The sequence below is a fragment of the Orbicella franksi genome, chromosome 15, assembly GCF_964199315.1.
Source record: "Orbicella franksi chromosome 15, jaOrbFran1.1, whole genome shotgun sequence".
Taxonomy (NCBI): Eukaryota; Metazoa; Cnidaria; class Anthozoa; order Scleractinia; family Merulinidae; genus Orbicella; species Orbicella franksi.
Genome location: NC_138159.1, coordinates 16921508 through 16941525, shown reverse-complemented (window position 1 = coordinate 16941525; position 20018 = coordinate 16921508). Strand labels below are relative to the sequence as shown.

Below are 20018 nucleotides of genomic sequence, written 5' to 3'. Positions count from 1 at the left end.
TTTTTTACTGACCGGTCGTAACTAACATTACACAATACTTGTATAAACGAAAACAAACCCTCTCGTATGCACGTGCTTTGTGGCCAATTCATTTGTTTTTGCCTCTGCTGAAGGGAGACCAATTTCACGCCTACCTTACAGCTCAGGCACAGAATGCTTTCCCTATAATTTTTTTTTTAACATATCAAGCCTACCAAAACTCGAACGCACTCTTTAATCTACGATTATTACTAGTTTAATTAATTATAATGACCGGGAGCGAGAAGTTAGACTTCAAGCCTAAAGGGAATCTGGGCTAAAAACAATTTTGTTACAAATCACAAGTTAGTGTTTGTGTTAGATTGATTCAGCGACTTGAAGTCCATAATTCCTTGCTTCTTTTGAGTGCAGGACATTTTGTTTCTGCTATTTTAGGATTTCAAATTTCCCGCCCGCCGCCATGTTTATGTTTGCAAAGCTTCATGGGAAATTATGAGGTCATTCGATTGCGCGGTTGGACGTTTTTAAAAGACAACGTTGAGATATGAAAGTGCCTCTAATTAAGAAATACAAAACATGTACCGTGTTTTTGACGAGTTATAGAAACAAGAGTGGAAGTTTGGGAGAACAAGAAATGCTGTGGGAACAGGAACCGACATTCGAGTGTTTCCACAGCTTTTTCCAGTTGTCCTAAACTTTCACGAGTGTTTCTTTAACTCGACAGAAACACAAAGAACCTGATCTCTATTTCTTTTAGAAAAACCGTGTCGAAAAAAACGAAAACAACTTGTTTACTTTGATCATCAAAATGCAAATTCTCTTCACTCGCGCGATCATTACTGTCAACAGCTCGTGCTAGTTTTGTGATTCTATCGGGTTAAAGAAAACACGATTTTTATCCAATCAGCGAGCGTATTTTCTTTGAGCTATTTTCTAATCGTTTATAATTCAGACACCGGATGAATAGGTACAGTTACAAGGAGAAACTCCACATTGAGATCTTTGACCGCGCAATGACGTCATAAATTACAAACATGGCGATGCCCAGGAGATTTTAACATTTCGTATTCGAACCACTTCAGAGATATCAACTTAAACCCCCAGGTTCAGTTAAATATAACTATCAGGTATACTTTAGAACTTAAACTGTTTTTCAGACAAGATTGCCTTTAAGGAAAGAGTCCTCATCGTATTAAATGCAATAATACTAACTCTTCCTTTTGTCTGGCCCGCCTATATTAGCCAGTGCTACCTGCGGACCAGTCCGCTTCCTTGCTTAATGAATCACTTTGATAAAGTTTGTGATTGGTATATTTCTAATTTGTAATTTCCAAACAGCCGAAAAAAAGTCGAACAACAAATTAAATATACATTGTCCAAGCATTATAGGCTTAGGACAACAAATGAAAACTGAATACAAAAAAGGACCGCTCGGTTTTGAAACATCGAAACAAGTGAAAATTATAGAAACCTCAGGCTGAGACACATAATCCATCTGGACTACCAGAATTTTTTAAAATAGACGGTTTTGTTTTCGTTTCGTAATTAGTACACAATTCGTTAAACAAAAACATCTGAAGAAATCAATATAACCGAAAATATAGAGAAAACGCATGGGAATTGCTTAATTATCCTCATCCCAGGGGTTGCAGTAAGGTACCATTATGTTTGCTACCGCAAATTACCTGAAACCCACGCCTTAAGACGAAAATCCTGATGTTATGCATGAATTTAAAGGCACTTAAAACAGCTTTTAATCACTTGAAACCTTTTTGGTGATGTTTAATGTACGAAATTAGCTTGGATGTATGATGCCAATTAATGTAAATTGCATTGAGAGGCTTCTGCTCACGCACAGAAGTAGCTCAAATGTAGCTTTATTTTTGGTATATTAAAACGGAAAATGTTGTGTAGCGTTGTACACGGAAGTAACTAAAGCCATAAAAACAAAAATACATACAGGCGGGAAGGGAACAAGTGAATGAGGCTTGATGCTTGACGCCAGCTGACGTAAAAAAGCTTACAGCGGCATGTCATGTGCATGTACATACACACGTAACAGTTAACTTAAGAATCATACGAAAAAATATCAAAATATATTATACAGCATTGTACTTGTATATAGCTAAAGCAATAAAGACTGAAATATTTTACTAAAGTAAGGGAACAAAATGGTATTGGGTTGGATGCATGACTTCAAATGATGCAAATCCCTTGAAGCGACGTGATCTACATGTGCGCCTACTTTACCTGTTTAAGACTCATTATATCTTTTGCACACAAGATCGAAGAAAATTGTGTATACTTAATTCACATACTGTATGTATGAAGCAAAATCTATAAAAACAGAACTACAACACTAAGGTAAGGTCACATACGAATTAGGGCTGGCCGGGAACATCACGCATGCTAGTCCCCCATATGCTAACTGATGTAAATCCACAACCTTAACCTTTTATTATTCTATTTTTTGCGCATAAAAACGAAGAATAGTGTACAGTTTGTAAATGCATTAGACTTCAACCACAAAAAAAGAAATGGGATACTGAAAAAGTGAACTTGTTCGGAGAAAACCTGGTTTCGTGATACGAATTGTCAAGACTTTTAATTGCATCTTTACTCAGCTGGGCGCACGATTGAGATAGAGACAAAACTTAGTACACAATTTTCAGTTCTTAATGAATGATGCCAATTTTACACATCTTATCGTTCAAGCCTAATTGTCAGAGTTTGAAAGCAATTTGACAACGTCGGAATAGGGTGTGTGTGGAAGAGGCGGGAGAAGGTAATGTTATGCCAATACCTTCTGACGTTTACCCAAAATATTCAAGCCTACGACAACACGGAGAAGTGCAGATGCTCTATATAAAGAATGAATGAACCTTTCACTTCGTACCCTTTGAGTATACTAATGTTTCAGCGCAAAATACCGAATAATTAAATGTATATCGTGATTAAAACTCCAAGCAAAAACAGTCCAGAAACTACTTTTGTGGTTATGGTTTATTTAATGTAATATAGATTATTTAAGCCATGTGTGAAACAAAATTGAACTGTAGCACGGGAAACAAGAAAGATCGCAGAGTCCTAAGAAAAAACAAACATATGAAATTAGTGCTTCCGTGTGTTGAAACTGTGTACACTCTCATCAGACTACTGTCGTCGCACGTTACATTCGACTTTTGGACTTGTTTTGTCTAAAGACAATGAAGCTGTTGTATCACGTTTCTTCCTCACTACCTTAATTTTACCAAATGTGAAAAATATATTGATCGCGGTTACCGTGGCAACCAGCAAAGGTGATTCAACACCCGTCCTCAACGGCATTTAATTATCAGTGTAATCAACCACTTGCCAACATGCAGTGTTGTCTTTGTCCCTTTTGCAACGGGACAAACGTCAGAAACACACCGAGTCGCGTCATTTTTCGTTTGCATTTCAGAGGAAATTTCTCAGTCACTGATGATTTCCACCCACCACTGTGCAAGCAGGTGCTCTGTCAGTAATGGCACATAATTGCGATGACGTCGTGGAAAGAGCTATCATTGTAGCACGTAGGTCTTAATTCATTTCTGTTCTGAAAATCGCACTTAAAATGCAGATCTCCTGAAAGCCTGTAATTTACTCGTTTTAAACAACGCCAGGGAACAAAGGCAGCTGGTGATCAGACCAAAATGTCACTATTTTTTTATTGTTTTGAAATAGTTCCTGCCTCACAAACACAACCCTGACGACTCAATAATAATCTACGAGTTTCGAGATCCTATTTTTTTTTCTCCTTTATCATCTAATTTCTTATATGCTGATGAACAACTTCGGCAAGAATAAAACCGCTGCTAAAATACTGCATAAATTGAAAACGAAAGACCTAAATAAATAATAAGAGCATAATAACTGACAACGTTAAAAAAATTGACTAATCTAGCAAGCGCGAGACTTCAGTCTCAATAATACGTCGTTCACCGGCAGAGGAGCTGGCTTTTGACCGCTTCTTGTCCGCTCAAAATAATTCCATGTTCGATCGAGTACTGGCAATAAATGCCACTAACTTGGAACGTTACCTGCGAAGGGGGCAGGTGATCGCGGCGCTTTGAATGAAAACAAACACTGACAAAGCACCGTGACGTGTGAATGGAAACAAAGAAATGCATCAAGTAATTTTCGCTTCTCCAAAGACAGGCTGTGAAAAGGGAGGACATTCCGGCTTCAAACAACCGTTCAGTTACAAATGCATCCAAAAGCTACACATAGGAACTTTATTACGTGCGGAAGAGTAGTTTAAACTACATACGGAAAAAGCTCATTCCCAATTTCGTTTTAATTGAATTTTGTTTTATCTTTTTGTAGTCTGGAATACTACTCATGTATACATGTGGCAATTTTATTTTCACGATGATTTTAAAATTTTCACTGTTACTTTCCTTGAACTATGTCTCTAACTTTTATCAGACAACGTAAATTTCAGGTTTTGGTCAGTACCGCTACGCTCTACGGCTGTAAGGCTCCCAGCGATTAACCGAACAGCCCACAAGAAAAAGACCTATGTACCTGTGTGGTATCTTTTTGTATCCCTTCTTTGTTTATTTGTTTGTTTGTTTGTTTGTTCGTTTGGTCAAAGCATGAGGTGTATCTCCAAACAACCGACTGATCCCAGGTATCGCCATGACGACAAGCTCACTGGACAAATTGAAGACGTTTGTCTCAGTTCTGAGCGGACGTTGCCGTCTTAAAACCTTTTCGACGAAAGAAAAATGATCATTCTGCTCGCCCCCTTTACTAAGAGCTCCCGTAATATTTATTTTCTTTCCATCCTAATGCTACAATTGATAATGGTGAAATCATTTCGATGAGTCGTCTATTTGCTAATACGCTTTCCAGTCGTGTGGAATTCATGTCCAACAGCAAAGACTATTCAAATTGACTGATCGACACAAATCTTTAACAGCTTGACTTCCAAACGGTCCTAACATCCCTTGTAGGCGGTCTTTTGATTACATTAAGTGCACTCTACACTGAATAGATAACATCTCACGGAATTTGCCGCGACTAAAACCATAAAGCATCTTGAATTTTTACATCTAGTCATTTTTGCTCGAAGGAAATTAAAACAGAAACCAAAGAACAGTAAAACGAAAAACGTCATTTAATGAATGAAAATTTGTTTCAATCTCTGTTTTCATTCTATTTGCCGCCATCGCTTTCACAAGCTGTTTTAGAAAGGTGTCTGGCATCATAAATATTATTCAAGAAATATTATTCTTCGCTTTTAGCTCAAGCAAAACGAATCATAGTATTAGCTTCGCTGCGACAAAAGTAATATTATTATCCTGAAAAACAAAAAAACATGTCCTATTAAACACCTCGACAGGAAAAAATTCTAATTTGAAGTTCGGCCCTAGCCAATGACATCAAAGCTTTCACTATAGCAACTCCTCTAATTAAACTGCATTGTTTCAAGCTCATTACAAATTCCTGTAACTCGGGAAACATCGCAAAGACGACAGTGTTGCAGTGTTTGTCTAGTTTTCAATGCATGTTCCCCAACCGCGACTCGTGTTCTGCAGCTTTCCGAGCTTAGGACAGTGTGCGGGTCGGACGGACGGTCAGGATTTTATCTCTGGGGATTTGAAACACAGATCGCTTCCCCCGCAGGTGCACGGACATGGCCTCACGAACGAAATGTTTCTCATTCCGTTCGGAGGCCCAGTAGGCACAGCATAATGGCTACCGAGTATGAATTAATCTCTACCGTGGTTCATCAACAAGGAGAATAGTAACCGATCTGCTTCGATACAATAATGGGAAGTGGAATCTCAAAGAAACAAAGTGAAACGCCACCGTGTCCTACAAAGAGAAAAAACAAGAAGGACGCACATCATTTGAAAAGCTTGACGGAGCATACTGAAGGAATAAACGCAATGTGTATGAGTCCTGATGGTAGCACCGTCGTCACTGTTTCCGAAGATACGACGGGACGACTTTGGGACACTAAGACAGAAGAATGTGTGGGGTTACTACAGGGTCATAAAAGTTATATTACAAGCGTGTGGGTAACGGAAAGGTATATCTTCACCAGCTCTGCCGACAAGACTGTTAGAAAGTGGAACTTGGAAAGCGGTGCGTGCATTAAGACGTTTCTCGGCCACATCTCGAATGTAAACCGAGTCATCTGCTCTGGGGATTTAGTATTTTCGAGCTCGTACGACAAAACAGTAAAGTGCTGGCACGCCGACACGGGCGAATGCCTTCGAACTTTTCGCGGCCATCGCTTGTCCGTGACTCCTCTTCTACTTGTGTCTGATTCCAGTCGCGGAGCAGCTTGCGATTTGGAAAACAACGATGACATTCTTATCTCGGGTTCGGCCGATAGCACAGCGAAAAGCTGGGGAATGAACTCGAATGAGTGCCTTGTTACTTACAAAGGACATGCCGGGGCTGTAACATGCCTGGCTGTCGACGGGAAAGGGAAGACATTATTTACAGGTTCGGCGGACAGTACAATTCGTTCATGGGATCTGTTAACTGGAGCTCCAATAAAAACCTTTACAGGTCACCAAGGTGCGATAATACAAATTCAGGTACGTAGTTTTCGAGGAATTAAGGGCAGCGTATGTTAATTTAATAAATATCCAGTTATTTCTCCAAATAATTCTTGTCCTTTTAAGAATAAATTGTAAAATAGTTTACACTTATGAATCAACGAAACACTTCCTGAACTTGTTTATGAATGCAATTTCAAATTATGAATTATAATACGTTTGAAGGATCCATTACAAATGACAAAGCCGTTTTAAGCCCATAATTTCTGAAAACATCGATCGCTTAAATAACACATGTCGCCTTTGCCTTCCGTTTACGAGCTTTCGTTAAGCGGTTTTCTCGTTGCAAGCTTTACTCAACCGCGGAAACAGACTGTTATCCAGAAGGTTATTTATAGCAATAATCTTACGCTATTGTTTTACTTGCTGTGTGGATTTTACGCTCCATTTCTCCTTTTGCATACGAAGAATCGACATCCTTTAATTACTTCTCCGCAGAAAATTCGTCGAATTGGTTATAAACTTTATAGTACAACAAAATTTAAGTACAAGTCGACGCTGTTTCGCTGGCTATATCTTTACATTTGATCACATTCTGCGGTTTCTAACAAATGTATTTGTCAACGAGTTCGAAGTTTTCAAGACTACCAGTTTGTTTTCGTCTTATTTATTTCATCACTCGGCTACTTAAAAAAAAAAACAAAAAAACAAGTCTTTGATAGAGGTTTAAAGAATCGTTTTCGAATCTCAGTAGTTTAATCGAGCACGGTAAAGTAGTTTTGATGTCTCGCACAAATTTGTGTTGTCTTTCAATCTATTTTGATGCTTCGGAGCTTCGACTTTGTTTATTTGACTTCTATAGATACCAAGCATCTAATGATCTGGTTCTGTGGCATCTTTTGTAAAATAATATGAGCCTTTCTTTATTTCGCCAGATTAATTTTATCTGAGGGGTGCACGGTTGCCCTGGAAACCTGAGTCTAAACCCAGTCAAAGTTACTGTGGTCAGTTGTGGTTTTCCAAGATACCTACCTAACTGTTACTTGTGGTTAGAAATGTTTAAAAAGTAAAGTGTTAATCTTGATTAGGGACTGCTTTGGCAAAGAAACCTGTTATTTCAATCGCTGGTTGTAGCAGAATATTTTAACCACAATTTATATCGTTTTACTATTGCAAGCTGATTTCTGCACCAGTATTCAAATGCAATCTTTGAGTTGCTATTCATTACGTATTTTGTGACAAATCCTTATCCAGTTAAAAATATGAAATATGACATATTCTTTGATGATTTTGAGCCACTATTCAATATTCATTATTGCCCTTCAATACTCAAATTTCAATGGAAATAATTATGAACACTGTTGCTCCAAATTCAAGATGTTTGGTTTCCCTAATTAGCGAGTTTTCCCTGAGAACTACTGCATGTGCTGGCTGTCGGTAGTAAGGCAAAACTGACCAGAAAGGACAACAAAACTCTTGCACAGTTATGATGTAAGCACGAGTATATAACACACCTTGTAGAAGGCAATCTTTACATTTCATCTGGTTTACCTTTACTGCAGGTTTACCAAATGCAACACTACAAAATTTAAAAAAAAAACTGCACTCTAATGCAGTTAATTGTTATCTGAAAAGAGGCAATTTTGAGTTCTTTAATTTTATATTCAGATCACATTCACTTGCATAAACAATACCATTTTTAAAATAAAATGAGCTAACCTCTGAAGGTGTGAAAACATATGCACCTACGTAACAGCTTGTTGGCTCAATGCTGACACCTTGAGTGTAAGAAAAGCCAGTTGTTATTTCTGACAATATAACAAAATTTACTCTTGGTTCCCACTCTTACGTATTGGAAAAATATTTACTCGGAAATTTTTGCTTGTGGAGTTTTAAAAGGTTCATACACTCCTAAAACCACTTTGCGAGTTTGTAGTCATTCAGAGCTGCAGCCCTGCACAATGTTTCGTGTTGAAAAATGGTTAGTTAAATCAGGTAGCAAAGAACAATTAAATATATTGATCTAAATGTGGGTTTCTTGTTCTTGTAACACAAGAGTTCGGTTTCTGGTGATGTATCTATTAACTCTGGATAAATTCACTGCCTAAAAGTGAGAACATATAAGCAACAGAGTCCAAGTAGCGGATTTTGTCTCCTCAGTTCAAGTACAGTGGAGCTGTGTTCTAATTGTTATCTTGGATAATATTTGGCGGCAGAGTGCCTGCTTTTCTGTTTTTGTCAGTTTTTTCTTTAGCCCCTGATTCCAGCAGGGTTTCATTAAGGGCAGGGCACTGGGCAAATTGACCGGCTGCAAGGATGATTTTGCCCACCTGGTTTGTCCATCCTCATAACGAAGTTCAGTTTGTCTGAAACATACTGCCTATAATTAAATAAACTAAAAGTGTTATAGTATTCCTATTTATAATGAGAAAAATAAACTAAGATGTTGTTGTTGTTGTTGTCAGAAAGATTTTCCTGCCTGTGAAAACCATGCCAGTTACCCTCCTACTGAAAATGTTAAGGAAACCCCTGTTCCATCACTGTTTATTTATAGAACAAATTCAAGATGTAAAATGTAAATGTAAATCTTATTTATAGTGGTCATACACTTAGCTACACAAGCACTAAGCTTAGCTAGTTTACAGGCATGCCATTTAAACAAAGAAAACAAATGTTTCAAAATTAATAGATGTAACATAGTTAAAAATCCCAACAGGCAGGAGGCAGACCAGTTGGCTATTTACAAAGCCTGACTGAGGATTTGAACTCGGGACTACCGAGAAACAAATGCCGCTAGTGGCAGGGTGGGGGCCTTGAACCCGGGATCTGCGGATTACAACACCAGTGTCCTAAACCACTCGGCCATGCTGCTTCCACTAACTTTCCACAAGATACCCAAGTAGTAATAAAAGATTACAGTTAAAATCAGCTGGGTGTGATGGTATTTTTTCAGTCTTTCAATTACTCATTCACTCCTCCTCAAAACCAAATTTTACCTAATAATTTTATATACATTGCATCTTGGGTTCTCTTAAAGATTTGAAATTAATTCCTTCTCCACTGATAGAACCCAATCTTTTATTTAGATAACAAGAAACATAAAAGCAATAAAGATGTTCCTTATACAGCCCTACAGAAATAGAAAACTGCAACTAGAAAAAATCCAGCTTGTTACATAGTTGTTAACAACACACCACTGGTTATTTACGGGAAAATTTCCATCTGCAACACAGCCTAGAAAAAATCTTGCAACAAAAATTGTCAAATATGTTAGTCATACAAGTCAGTTTAATTTGCTTGTTCCATAGTCTGCAAGATTCTGGTTAAAAAAGTTTTGGTTTGGCCATTTTGAATATAAGGGCTATCAAAAAGTTAAACTTCTACACTAGTAATCATTCTTATATTATATGTATGTGGCACTTCTTGTACCTCGCGAGTCTGAATAAACAAGTAGCCTCCTGTAGATATTACTTAATGTGAAAAAGGTGATCTACAAATGAGTCAATTTAATAATTTAGTAAGATATTTAATTTCCACACAAAATTACTGTGAAAGGAAAAATCTAAACTGATTTGTCTGAGCAAGGAAACAGCCATGTTATGTACAAGGAAACATGTTCTGATAAGTTGTGCAGTAAAGTTGTACCAGAAATGCAGACCTGCTGTTGTCAGGAATGCCGCAATTTAATAAACTACTGTTATTGAGTGCAGCGAGAATCCTTGTATTTAAAGAGCTTGAATATGTGTCTAGTAGCCCGCGGCTAGAGGATTTTACAGTCCAGCTAGCGGATTCTGTCTTGCAGGAATAATATTACAACCATACGTCAAGCCGGCAAATTTTCACACCAACTTAGGTGTGATAATCGCAGAAAGTTTTTTCTATTGAAGTCAATGAACATGAAAACAAAAGGAACAATAGCCCAGTCAAACTATACCGCATCCTACCATTTACTGCAGCATCACTTGCTGCAAAAAAACCTGGGTAAAAATTTTTGAGCATGCCACATCATTGCCGAGGCAAGAGTGTGGTACATGTATGAATCTGCAAATCAGCCAAGGCAAAACCACAGCAAATGGGTAAATACTTTAAGCCAGTACTGTACTGTAGAAAACCCTGCTAAAATGTATCTTACTTTTAAATCCTTAGGTTGTTAACAAACTGATGTACTCATGCAGTGCTGACCATACTGCAAAATGCTGGGTGGTTGAATTTGGTGACTGCACACGTACATACAAGGGACACAAGCACACAATACATAGTCTATTCTTCCAGGAAGGCCTTTGTAAGTTTTCATCAAATAAACTTTTAGTGAGAGAGTCCAATAAATGTATTTAGAAAAATGCAACACGCTAAAAGTCTTGGTCCAATGCACTTAAGGATGGTGCCTACTTTTGTTAGTATGCACACGTTCTGCGCATCACACAAGGCATGGTTTAAGTGCCAGGCGCACGCTGGGGTTGACATTGGCACAATCAGCTACGCTACCAAGTTCACAACTAAAATGAAAGCAAAATTTTCCTACTGTGACCAAATCAAGTTTAATGTAACTGTACTTAAACCAGGAACACCAGAATAGCAGCATATCGCTAACCACTAACTGTGAACGTCTTCCAGTTGAAAAACTAGCTGTTATCTGCCAAAAATTGTGCTGAAGTCCAACTGTAAACATGTACCTGCAGATGGCGTAGTGCACACACAAAACAAGTGCGAGATACGCAAGTGTTTTACTTACTGGGCACCAGAAAAGTTTTCCAAAAAGATCAATAACTTTAAAAAACACATGATTACCCCTACATTTTATGTTATGAAATGGAAGTGGTAAGCCTATTCAACACGTGATTAGTTTCTGGTTGTGAGCAAAAGGTGTTTAGACTGTAGTTTAGCTGAACCTTTGTATTTCGTAGGCACCATCCTTAATTTAGCCACTTAATATTTTTACCAATGACAGACAATTTTTGGTCACCCAAGTAACACATTTTCATACCAAGTTGACCTCACTTCATGGACAATGATTACATTTATCTGCATAAGGCTTAATGCCATTTTTCATGACCAATTTGTAATTATTGCATCCCGTTGGAAAAATGAAATCTTATTGTGATTTTATTAAAGTCATGGACCTGTGTAAATGATTACATGGTACTTTTGAAACCTACAAGAGTACATTAATTTCAGTGGAAGACATTTTACTGTTTAATGAACACAAGTTTAGTTTGATTTTAAGTTAAAGCTGAGGTATTAAATATCATTCTACTACTTATAAATTGTATGCTTTAGTCTTTGTTTACTTGGACAAAACATGCATTGGTGAAAGAAACTGCTAAGTGCTTACAACAGACATTCGGGGAATACAGACACTTTTGCACATCAGTTTGCAGCCCATATTAACTAGGTCCCACCATATTCTTTTTTTTTTTTTTTTCATTTTCTAGTGTTTACCTGTTCTGGGGACAGCACTGTAAAAGTGTTCGAGTCAAAATCTGGCACGTGTAAGAGGACATTCACTGGCCATTGTGGTCCAGTTAACTGTTTTACTGTAAGTTTGACAAACAATTAAGTGTGATAGTAACATTATTTTTGTCAAGTGAATTAAGAATGTGGGGCATTTGCCTGAAATTTAAGTGCATTGTCCTGCATCAGTATTGTTCTAAATAAACATTCTTAGCAATCCTATGCACATATACTACAGTCTTGGGTGACATGCAGCAGTTTTTTTTTCAAAACTTGCATACCTGGCTGCACTTTTTTGTCAAGTGTTAGCATTCTTCAGGATTGCATAGCTCATGTGACCACTGAATATCATCCTGAAAATGAAAAATATTAAAATGGCTAATTTAATTCAGGAAAATCAGTGACAACATTTCAGTAACTTCCCTTCATAGCAGGCTGTTACTGTTGAAGGCACAAGTGCCTAATACTATGGTAGACTCAGAATTGAATGGTCTGGGATGAAATTTGCCTGGTGTTACTGTCACGGGGGAAAACCCCATAAAAAAAGGACAGGGGTGCTTGGCTGAAATTTTGAAAAAACTCCTAAAAGGTACCAAGATCTTGTTTTGTGGTTGTGGGTGTTACTGTGTCATTTCCTCAGGTAAGGCACTTTACTCAGCCATTCACACCAAATTCCTAGAAGTATCCAGGGATCCTCTGGATACAGGCTAAATATCACCATCTCCTGGAGGAGTTGGAAGGAAAGTGATTAAGAAAAGAGTGATTCTGGAAGGAAAAAGATTAAATTTACTAATTTTGGTCAATTTTGTTTAAAAGGTCACACAAGGGAAGCTTTACACTGGCTCTCATGATGCAAGCATGAGAATTTGGAATTGCACAAAACTTCGAGATGATGAAGATGACATATACAATAATATCCAAGAGAATGGAAGAGCAAAAAAGTAAAACCATGCTGCAAAAAACAAACAAAATGAATCCATGTCACCATCCCCAATACATGTTGCTTCCACATACCTTTTCGTTATTTCATAGAGGCAAAGGGCAGTTTGGGTACACCCTTTTGTTACTTGGTTGATTTAAATTTTGACCATTATTCAAGTTGAATTCAAAAAAAAAAGAAATAATTTTCACCTGTACACATCTATACAAGTGAAAATATGAAATATTATATATTTGAACTGCAGATAAAGATATGAAGACATGATTGATCACCGCAGTTATGTACACAACTTAAGCAGCTATTGTTGTGTACGTAACTGCGATGATCAATCATGACTTCATGTATATGTCTGTGTTGTAAGATGACTATTACATAATTCAGACTGCCTTTGTTAGTACTATCACAGCAGCTCTTGTGATGCTGACAAGATTGTTATAGTTGTGTAAGGCAAGGGAATCAGTGATGATGGATGACTCAATTTTATTGTCAACAGTGTTTCTCAGGATGAGACCCCAGAGCATTGTTAACAGTTACCATGACAATGATCACTGTAACATGGGTCCACTTTCTCTCAATAAAACTAAAAATATATTCATTAATGCGGATAACCTTCAGCTATAGTCCTTGACGCTTGTTTAATCAGCATTGGTACATTATAAGCAACTCAAAGTGCTTACAAGTTCTAACCCAACAGAGAAACAAGTCAATGCAAGGTGACAGTCTGTTGCCATGGTAGCTGTTAGGGACATAATAGGGTCTTATTTACTTCAATGACAAGACTTATTATTCGTATTAAGTAATACAAGATCTTGAAAAGCATCAGTGAGTTAGCTGTGGTAATTTATATTAAAGGGTGCTCAAACTCAAGTTGCAAATCACCGTAAAAGTGTAGTTCTGTAGCTTCATTTTGTAATTAAGGTTAATAATCAACTTTTCATCTGTCTTGGACAGTTCCTGTAAAATGAATTAATGCAATTTGTTTTTGTTAAAATGTTAAATTTGCTTGCCTAGGAAACAATTTTTTACCCCTTCACTAGACCTCTTAAGCTGTCCTCAGTCAGTTATTTTGAGTTCCCAGCCATATTCTCTAATAATGTTTACATTGATAGGAAATAAGTGGTCAAGGGCAGAGAAAAGCTGTACAGGAACAAATTTTAGGTAAAAGGGTGCTCCTGTAAAACAGCAAACCCTAAGCTGGAAAGACCTAACCGTCAGATAAGTAACTCACCTTGATATGTTGCTGTTTCATTGAACACCAAGTTTTACAAAAAAAATTGAAAAGATCTGTGGCCATTGAATTGAACAAACATCAATGATGTTGATTTAATCACAGGGGTTTCATTAAGGACAATGCACCGTGCAGATATACTGGCTGTTAACAGAACTTTGCTCAGCTGCTTCATCAATATTTTATATGCTACTGTTCCTGTCTTTTTAAGAAACAGTCTTCTTTAAAAGTTGGGTTTATTTTAAGTCAATGAATTAACCACAATTCTGCTTGTTAGAGTATGCACTATTTCTCTTGTATTAGATTTTCCGCCTGGATGTGATATCCTGATGCCCTCTAAAGATCCTATTGAACCCCTAAATAACAAGTTATTTAGCATCATATTTAGTACATGTTTCTCTCACTTGACAACACCAACTAATATAAATACTTGTACATTGTTAACCAACTAGACCAGATTTTTCCCATAGTAACTAACTAAAATACAGTATGTGCACATTCCCAAAGTTTGCAGAGAAACAACAGGCAACCATTTTGTTTCATTTTAGTATGCAATTTCAAGGATATCTGGAGGTTCATTTAAGACCTGTGTAATATTTAGGCACATTATATGTTCTGCTATGATTCTAAATGCATTATACTTATGCTTACATTTAGGCCACTCATCTTACAACTTATTATTTCTTTTTGGAGAGCTTCTTACCACCTCTTTTAATTAGAGATTGATTTCCAAGAAATTGGGTATATTTAATAGTTTAAAATAATTAAATATATAACTTATTGTATTAGATTCATGATGAGTTTATTTATAAATGTTGACCAATAGGCAAAAGACAAATTGCAGGACAATTTGCTAGATATATCTAGGCTGTGAATGCAGACAGTTTTCCATATATATTTATCCAATGTTTAGAAGCGACCGTAACTGTGATCTGAGATCTGATCCCTGCTATTTTTAGTTTAAGAGAATAAACCATCACCTCGGTCTACATGTAGAATAAAATGTAATATATGCTGTTGATGTAGTGGCCTATAAGTGTGACAAAAATTCTTTCCCCCCTTTTTTTCCATTTAAATACATTGAGCATGATCTTGTAACTAAAAGGGATTTCAGCTGTACTTGTGGGTCACTCTTCAGTTTCAAAAATAAAGTAGTTTTATTCAGTTAGGACAAGTACATAAACATCAAGTGGAAACATGGCCCTTACAAGATTGTTGCTAAGGAACATGATACACTTAAATGGTGCAACAACATTTATAACTGCTGCCATTTGTGCTGCTGCTTAACAAAACTTCTGGAATGATGACATATGGTGACCAAAATAAGTCTGTTGTAAAGAAGAAGCTTTTTATGGTTAGTCCATTCTTTAGGGTCAAATCTAGGAACCTAGGAAGAAGATTAAGATGGATCCCACTCAAAGTCTGAGCAATAAGTTCAAAACTTATTTACTGAAAATCTACTTATCGCAAGGTAACATTTTGAATACTGTCCCAAACATCTGGCTTTAATTCATGTCACCACGTAACCCAGTGACTAGACTCTGAAACATTCCCAAGAAAGTTTACGTCAAACCTCGTAAAAATGCTTGTTTCAACTGATGTGAAACATTCTTTTTAATTAAAATATGGATAACTTGAAATTCATCTTTCTCTCACAGCGTTAGACTCAGAGCTAAAGTCTCCTTAAAATAACTGTATTCAAATCATCACCAGGCTTGAGTTTTTTGTGGCTACTTTAATTTTGCCTTTATTGCTCAAATGTTCAGTGGAAACCCTCTTAAATTTTGCAAAAAAAAGGATTTGTTCTCCAACTGAACAAATATATAGACTTGTCATAACATTATCAGGTACAAAAATGATTATAATTTAATTGGTTAAGATAGATATTAATATAAAGTCAAATGCAAGACACAGATCTTTTGTTAACATATATTGTTAAAAAAAACAAGTTTCCCTAAACTGGGCCTACATTGTAAATTAGATGGTTCAGTGTTTTAACTGAGTAAAACAACAGTCATCCAAACCCTGCTAGGGATGACAGAAGTTTGCATGTGTGCTTTTGATATCTTAGAGGCTAGTTGAAGTAAATGAAAAGTTACCACAAAAGTTAAAGTAATTGATTTGCTAATATAACAATAAAGCACAACATCAAATGGGTAGTGTACAAGTCAGAGTGGGTGTGAAATTAATATGCAAAATACATTTACATTTAAACTCAAAATATTTCACTTGACTGATCCATTTTTGGGTCAGGGTGTTTACCAGCATACTTGAATATGGGTACAAAAGGTCTAGACATCCTGTAGTCATGAAAAGTGTGTGTCAATTAACTAATGTTTGTGAATATGTACAATTTTGAAATTCAATGAGAACAAATCAATGTCATTAGATAGCCTTACAGAGATTACTTTAACAGGGCTTCACACTAGCAGTCAGGGCTGACATTAAGGGCTGTAACCTGTAACACCTGCTACAGCTGAGCAGGGCTCAAAAAAATTTGAATTCTAGCTTGCCCTTCAGACAAGCAGCTCTCAAATTTTGCTTGCCATGGGCAAGTCTTAGTTGACTTTTTTTTCATTTAGTTGACAGAGAACTTGTCTGGGCCCTTGCCCATCAGACAAGTGACAATGAAAAGTGACTTGCCCAGCAAGAAAATCTACTTGCCCCACATGAATGGACGACACTTTTTTTCGACACTGGCTGGGTATGCTTGATTTTCCCTTGATGCTATGGGTGAAATTACCTGTTGTTGATAGAATTCACTCACAAAGTAACAAGCTTGCTATGGGCATGGAGAGCAAGGCTATGGGTGACTCAAAATGTAATGAAAACCCTGAACACTCACCCATTTCCCACTGAAAAGCAAAAGTTTTCAGCTAAAAGTAAAAAATAAAAAATATATACATCTGGCAAGTACATGTAGCTCTAGAGAATTTTCCATTTTTTAAGTCCTTTAAATAGGAGATCCATGCAAAAAAAGATGTCGCATCTGTTAACATTCAGGTTAAATTTTGGTAGGTATCAACTGTTTATGTGCACAGATGTGTAAAAGTAAGAGCTAAGATCAGTGCAAGTGAAAGGAGCAAAGATTTGTTTTCCTAAAGTGCTTATGAGTTTGTGTAGATGGTAATAATGGAATTATAGTGAGGATATAGTGGTACAGCAATATGCTGGAAAATTGTTGTTGTAGGAAATTAGTAAGACCTATAAAATGGAAATTGCAGGAAATTGCACCAATCATTGCAAAACTGACTTAGTATGACAGCTGCTGTGGGATGCACAATGGCCTCATGGTTGGTGTGCTCACCTCCAGATCGAGCGGTCCAGGTTCAAGCCCTGGCTGCGGACATAGTGTTGTGTTAATGGGCAAGACACTTTACTCTCACGTACAGTGCCTGTCTCCATGCAGGTGTATAAATGGGTACCAGCGAATTTAATGCTGGGAGTAATCCTGTGATGGACTAGTAGAAATACTCCTACTTTCTTCAAGCTACAGATATCAGAGACAAGCACTGGCCTGATAGGCCACTGGCTTGTATGCAGACTTTACCTTTACCTTTACCTTACACGACAGCTGTTGTACATGTAGCAGCACTGTGAGTCATTCAGAGTTGCAATATGCTACCAGTAAAATTCAAATTCCCAACATTTTCAAATATTTACAGCCCTTTAAATGATCTTTTAAAGTTTTTTGGTTGTAATATCTGGGCATTCACAAAACCTGTATGTACACTATTGGGACTAATTACCTGGTACTTGAGTGCAATGTCTTGACCATGATTGTACTAAGCATGCCTGCATTGCACTGCAGACCATGTGCAAGGTGAAATTTTGCCATCAATGCCTTTATGAAATATCATATTTGCACTTGTCTGTTGTCATGTACAAATAAGGGAATATCAAGTGTGCATAATTATGGCCTTATCGCTGTTTCTCACTAACAACAGAGTTGGAGTCGTAATTAGAGGCATGGAGCGATATGATCTACAAGTGGTTGTAGTCAAATCGATGTCAGAATCAAACTACTGATTCTGCTTATGACTACATCCCATATGATCTAGTGAAAACTAGATTGTCAAAGACACAGCAGAAGCTAAAGAATAGACCAATCACAAAGCTTGAGACTGACTAGCATTGTCATTGGTTCTTCACTGGATCATAAGCAAGCAGTGGCAGATCCAGGAGAGGGACCCAGGGGGCCTGCCCCCCCCCCCCCTATTTTGGGTAAAAGAAAAGAAGAAATCACAGAAGGAAGAAAAGCTGGTAGGGCAAGCAAAACAACCCCCCCCCCCCCCCAACCCACCCTTTAGTTCACGGTCTGGAGAGAGTCGTAAGATTTTTGAGGTGACATTTTACAATACCGAGCCACTTACTAACACATCTATCAGCGTTAACGAAGTATATAGAAACAAAACAAACCATTCAAATTCAATGAGAAGCAAACGAGTGGCCCGGTATTCTACAATCTGGCCGCGGAATCTAACAACATGAAAATTACCCGATATGATCACCAAAATAATTGTTTTAAAGTTTTTCGTCAGAATCGTCAATTAACTATTGGTCGAAATACACCAAAGATGTGATACTAACTAAAAAAGGAGATCAAACTGATTACGAAGCATGAACCTAAACAAACCTGAACAGACTTTTCTAGGGACGCTTACCCCTCAACCATCTTGATCTGAATCTTTTATCTTTTAAATCCATCTTTCCTTTGATTTTAACTGCGTTTATACCCATCGCCTCCTTGTCTGTGTCGAACTTGATAAGCACGATTTTCTTCTCTTTCTTTTCATGTGGTTTATACCAGAGTAAGCCATTCATTTCTGAAGCAACTTCCACAAGGAGTTAAACCCCGCAGTCGTACAAGCTGCATGCAAGCAACCTCTCTCTTGGGTCGACTGACTTCCGGCGTTTTTGGCGCGCTTGGCACTGCGCCTACACGTCATTAGATTCTCGCCTTCTGATTGGCTAGCTGGGAAAATTATTAACCAAAACCTCTCTCCAGTCTCTACCGTTTTCAATGTAAGATCGCAACGCTCCAGGTGGGCCAGAGCCGCTCCAGGCAAAGACTTGAAGAAAACCTTGCTAAAGCTAGCCCAAAAGGCAGATAGTAACTTTGCGTTGTCTTGCAAACCGGATTTTGTTACCTTTTGTTGTTCTTTTGTTCGCTTGTTACCAAACCTGCTGCACGAATCGCCGCCTTGTTCAATTCCCCTACCCAGCCACTGAGTGGCCTAAAGTGCACAATCAGCGGAAGACAGTTCCACGCCTAGATCAGATTAATCAGCCACCATCGTGATCTTTCGTAAGCACTCATCTAGGGATTCATCCAACCAGTCAAGTGAAGTCATCGACACCATCACCAGGAAGGCAGCGTGGCCGAGTGGTTTAGGGCGCTGGATTTGAAATCTGCAGGTCCCTGGTTCAAATCCCACGCCCTACTGCTATCTGGATTTGCCTCCCACCAGTTGGGATTCATAATAGTTTATTTTCTATTTGCAATATTTGTTTACCCATTTACAGTGTCCCCAATTAGCACAATAGTGCTAAACACATTCGACACTTAAATAAAGTTATTATTATTAATGGATGTAAGTCATCAGGCGACACTTCTAAGCAAACCCTCTTGTAACAAAAAACAGTGATATTTATGCTCTGTGTAAAACCAGGCTGCTTTGATTGTTTGTTTCATTTCAACCATTAGCCTTGGCGAAATCCTGTGTCAAAGCCACCGTTCCAGGTCTTCCCGAATTTTAACTGTAAAGCCCTTTGTAGTTACACCCTCTGCATGGGAAACCATCATAGAGACTGCATTTCAAATACTTATTTCCCAAATTTCATTTCATTTCTTTTTTCATTTCCATATCTATTCTGTTTA

General features: G+C 37.6%; 2 protein-coding genes across 4 annotated transcripts in view; one reads left to right on the top strand and one right to left on the bottom strand.

Moving 5' to 3' along the window:
* Positions 1 to 19866, bottom strand: part of LOC145470621 (cyclic nucleotide-gated channel alpha-3-like) — a 45817-nt gene extending 25951 nt beyond the window's left edge. For 2 of the 3 annotated variants that reach the window (XM_081454423.1, XM_081454424.1), the window contains exons 1-2: positions 18774 to 19865; positions 12251 to 12322 (exon numbers count right to left, since the gene is read on the bottom strand). The gene's annotated coding sequence lies outside the window, so the exon portion shown is untranslated. Of the gene's footprint in view, positions 1 to 12250; positions 12323 to 18773 lie in introns of all 3 variants that reach the window. The other variant, XM_081454425.1, reaches the window with a different exon arrangement.
* LOC145470622 (WD repeat-containing protein 86-like) lies at positions 1740 to 15300 on the top strand. Its single transcript, XM_081454427.1, has 4 exons — positions 1740 to 6557; positions 10665 to 10800; positions 11951 to 12054; positions 12786 to 15300. Exons 1-4 carry the CDS (start codon positions 5778 to 5780, stop codon positions 12912 to 12914), a joined length of 1149 nt encoding a protein of 382 aa, XP_081310553.1. The 5' UTR covers positions 1740 to 5777; the 3' UTR covers positions 12915 to 15300.
* Positions 19867 to 20018: the final 152 nt, after the last annotated feature.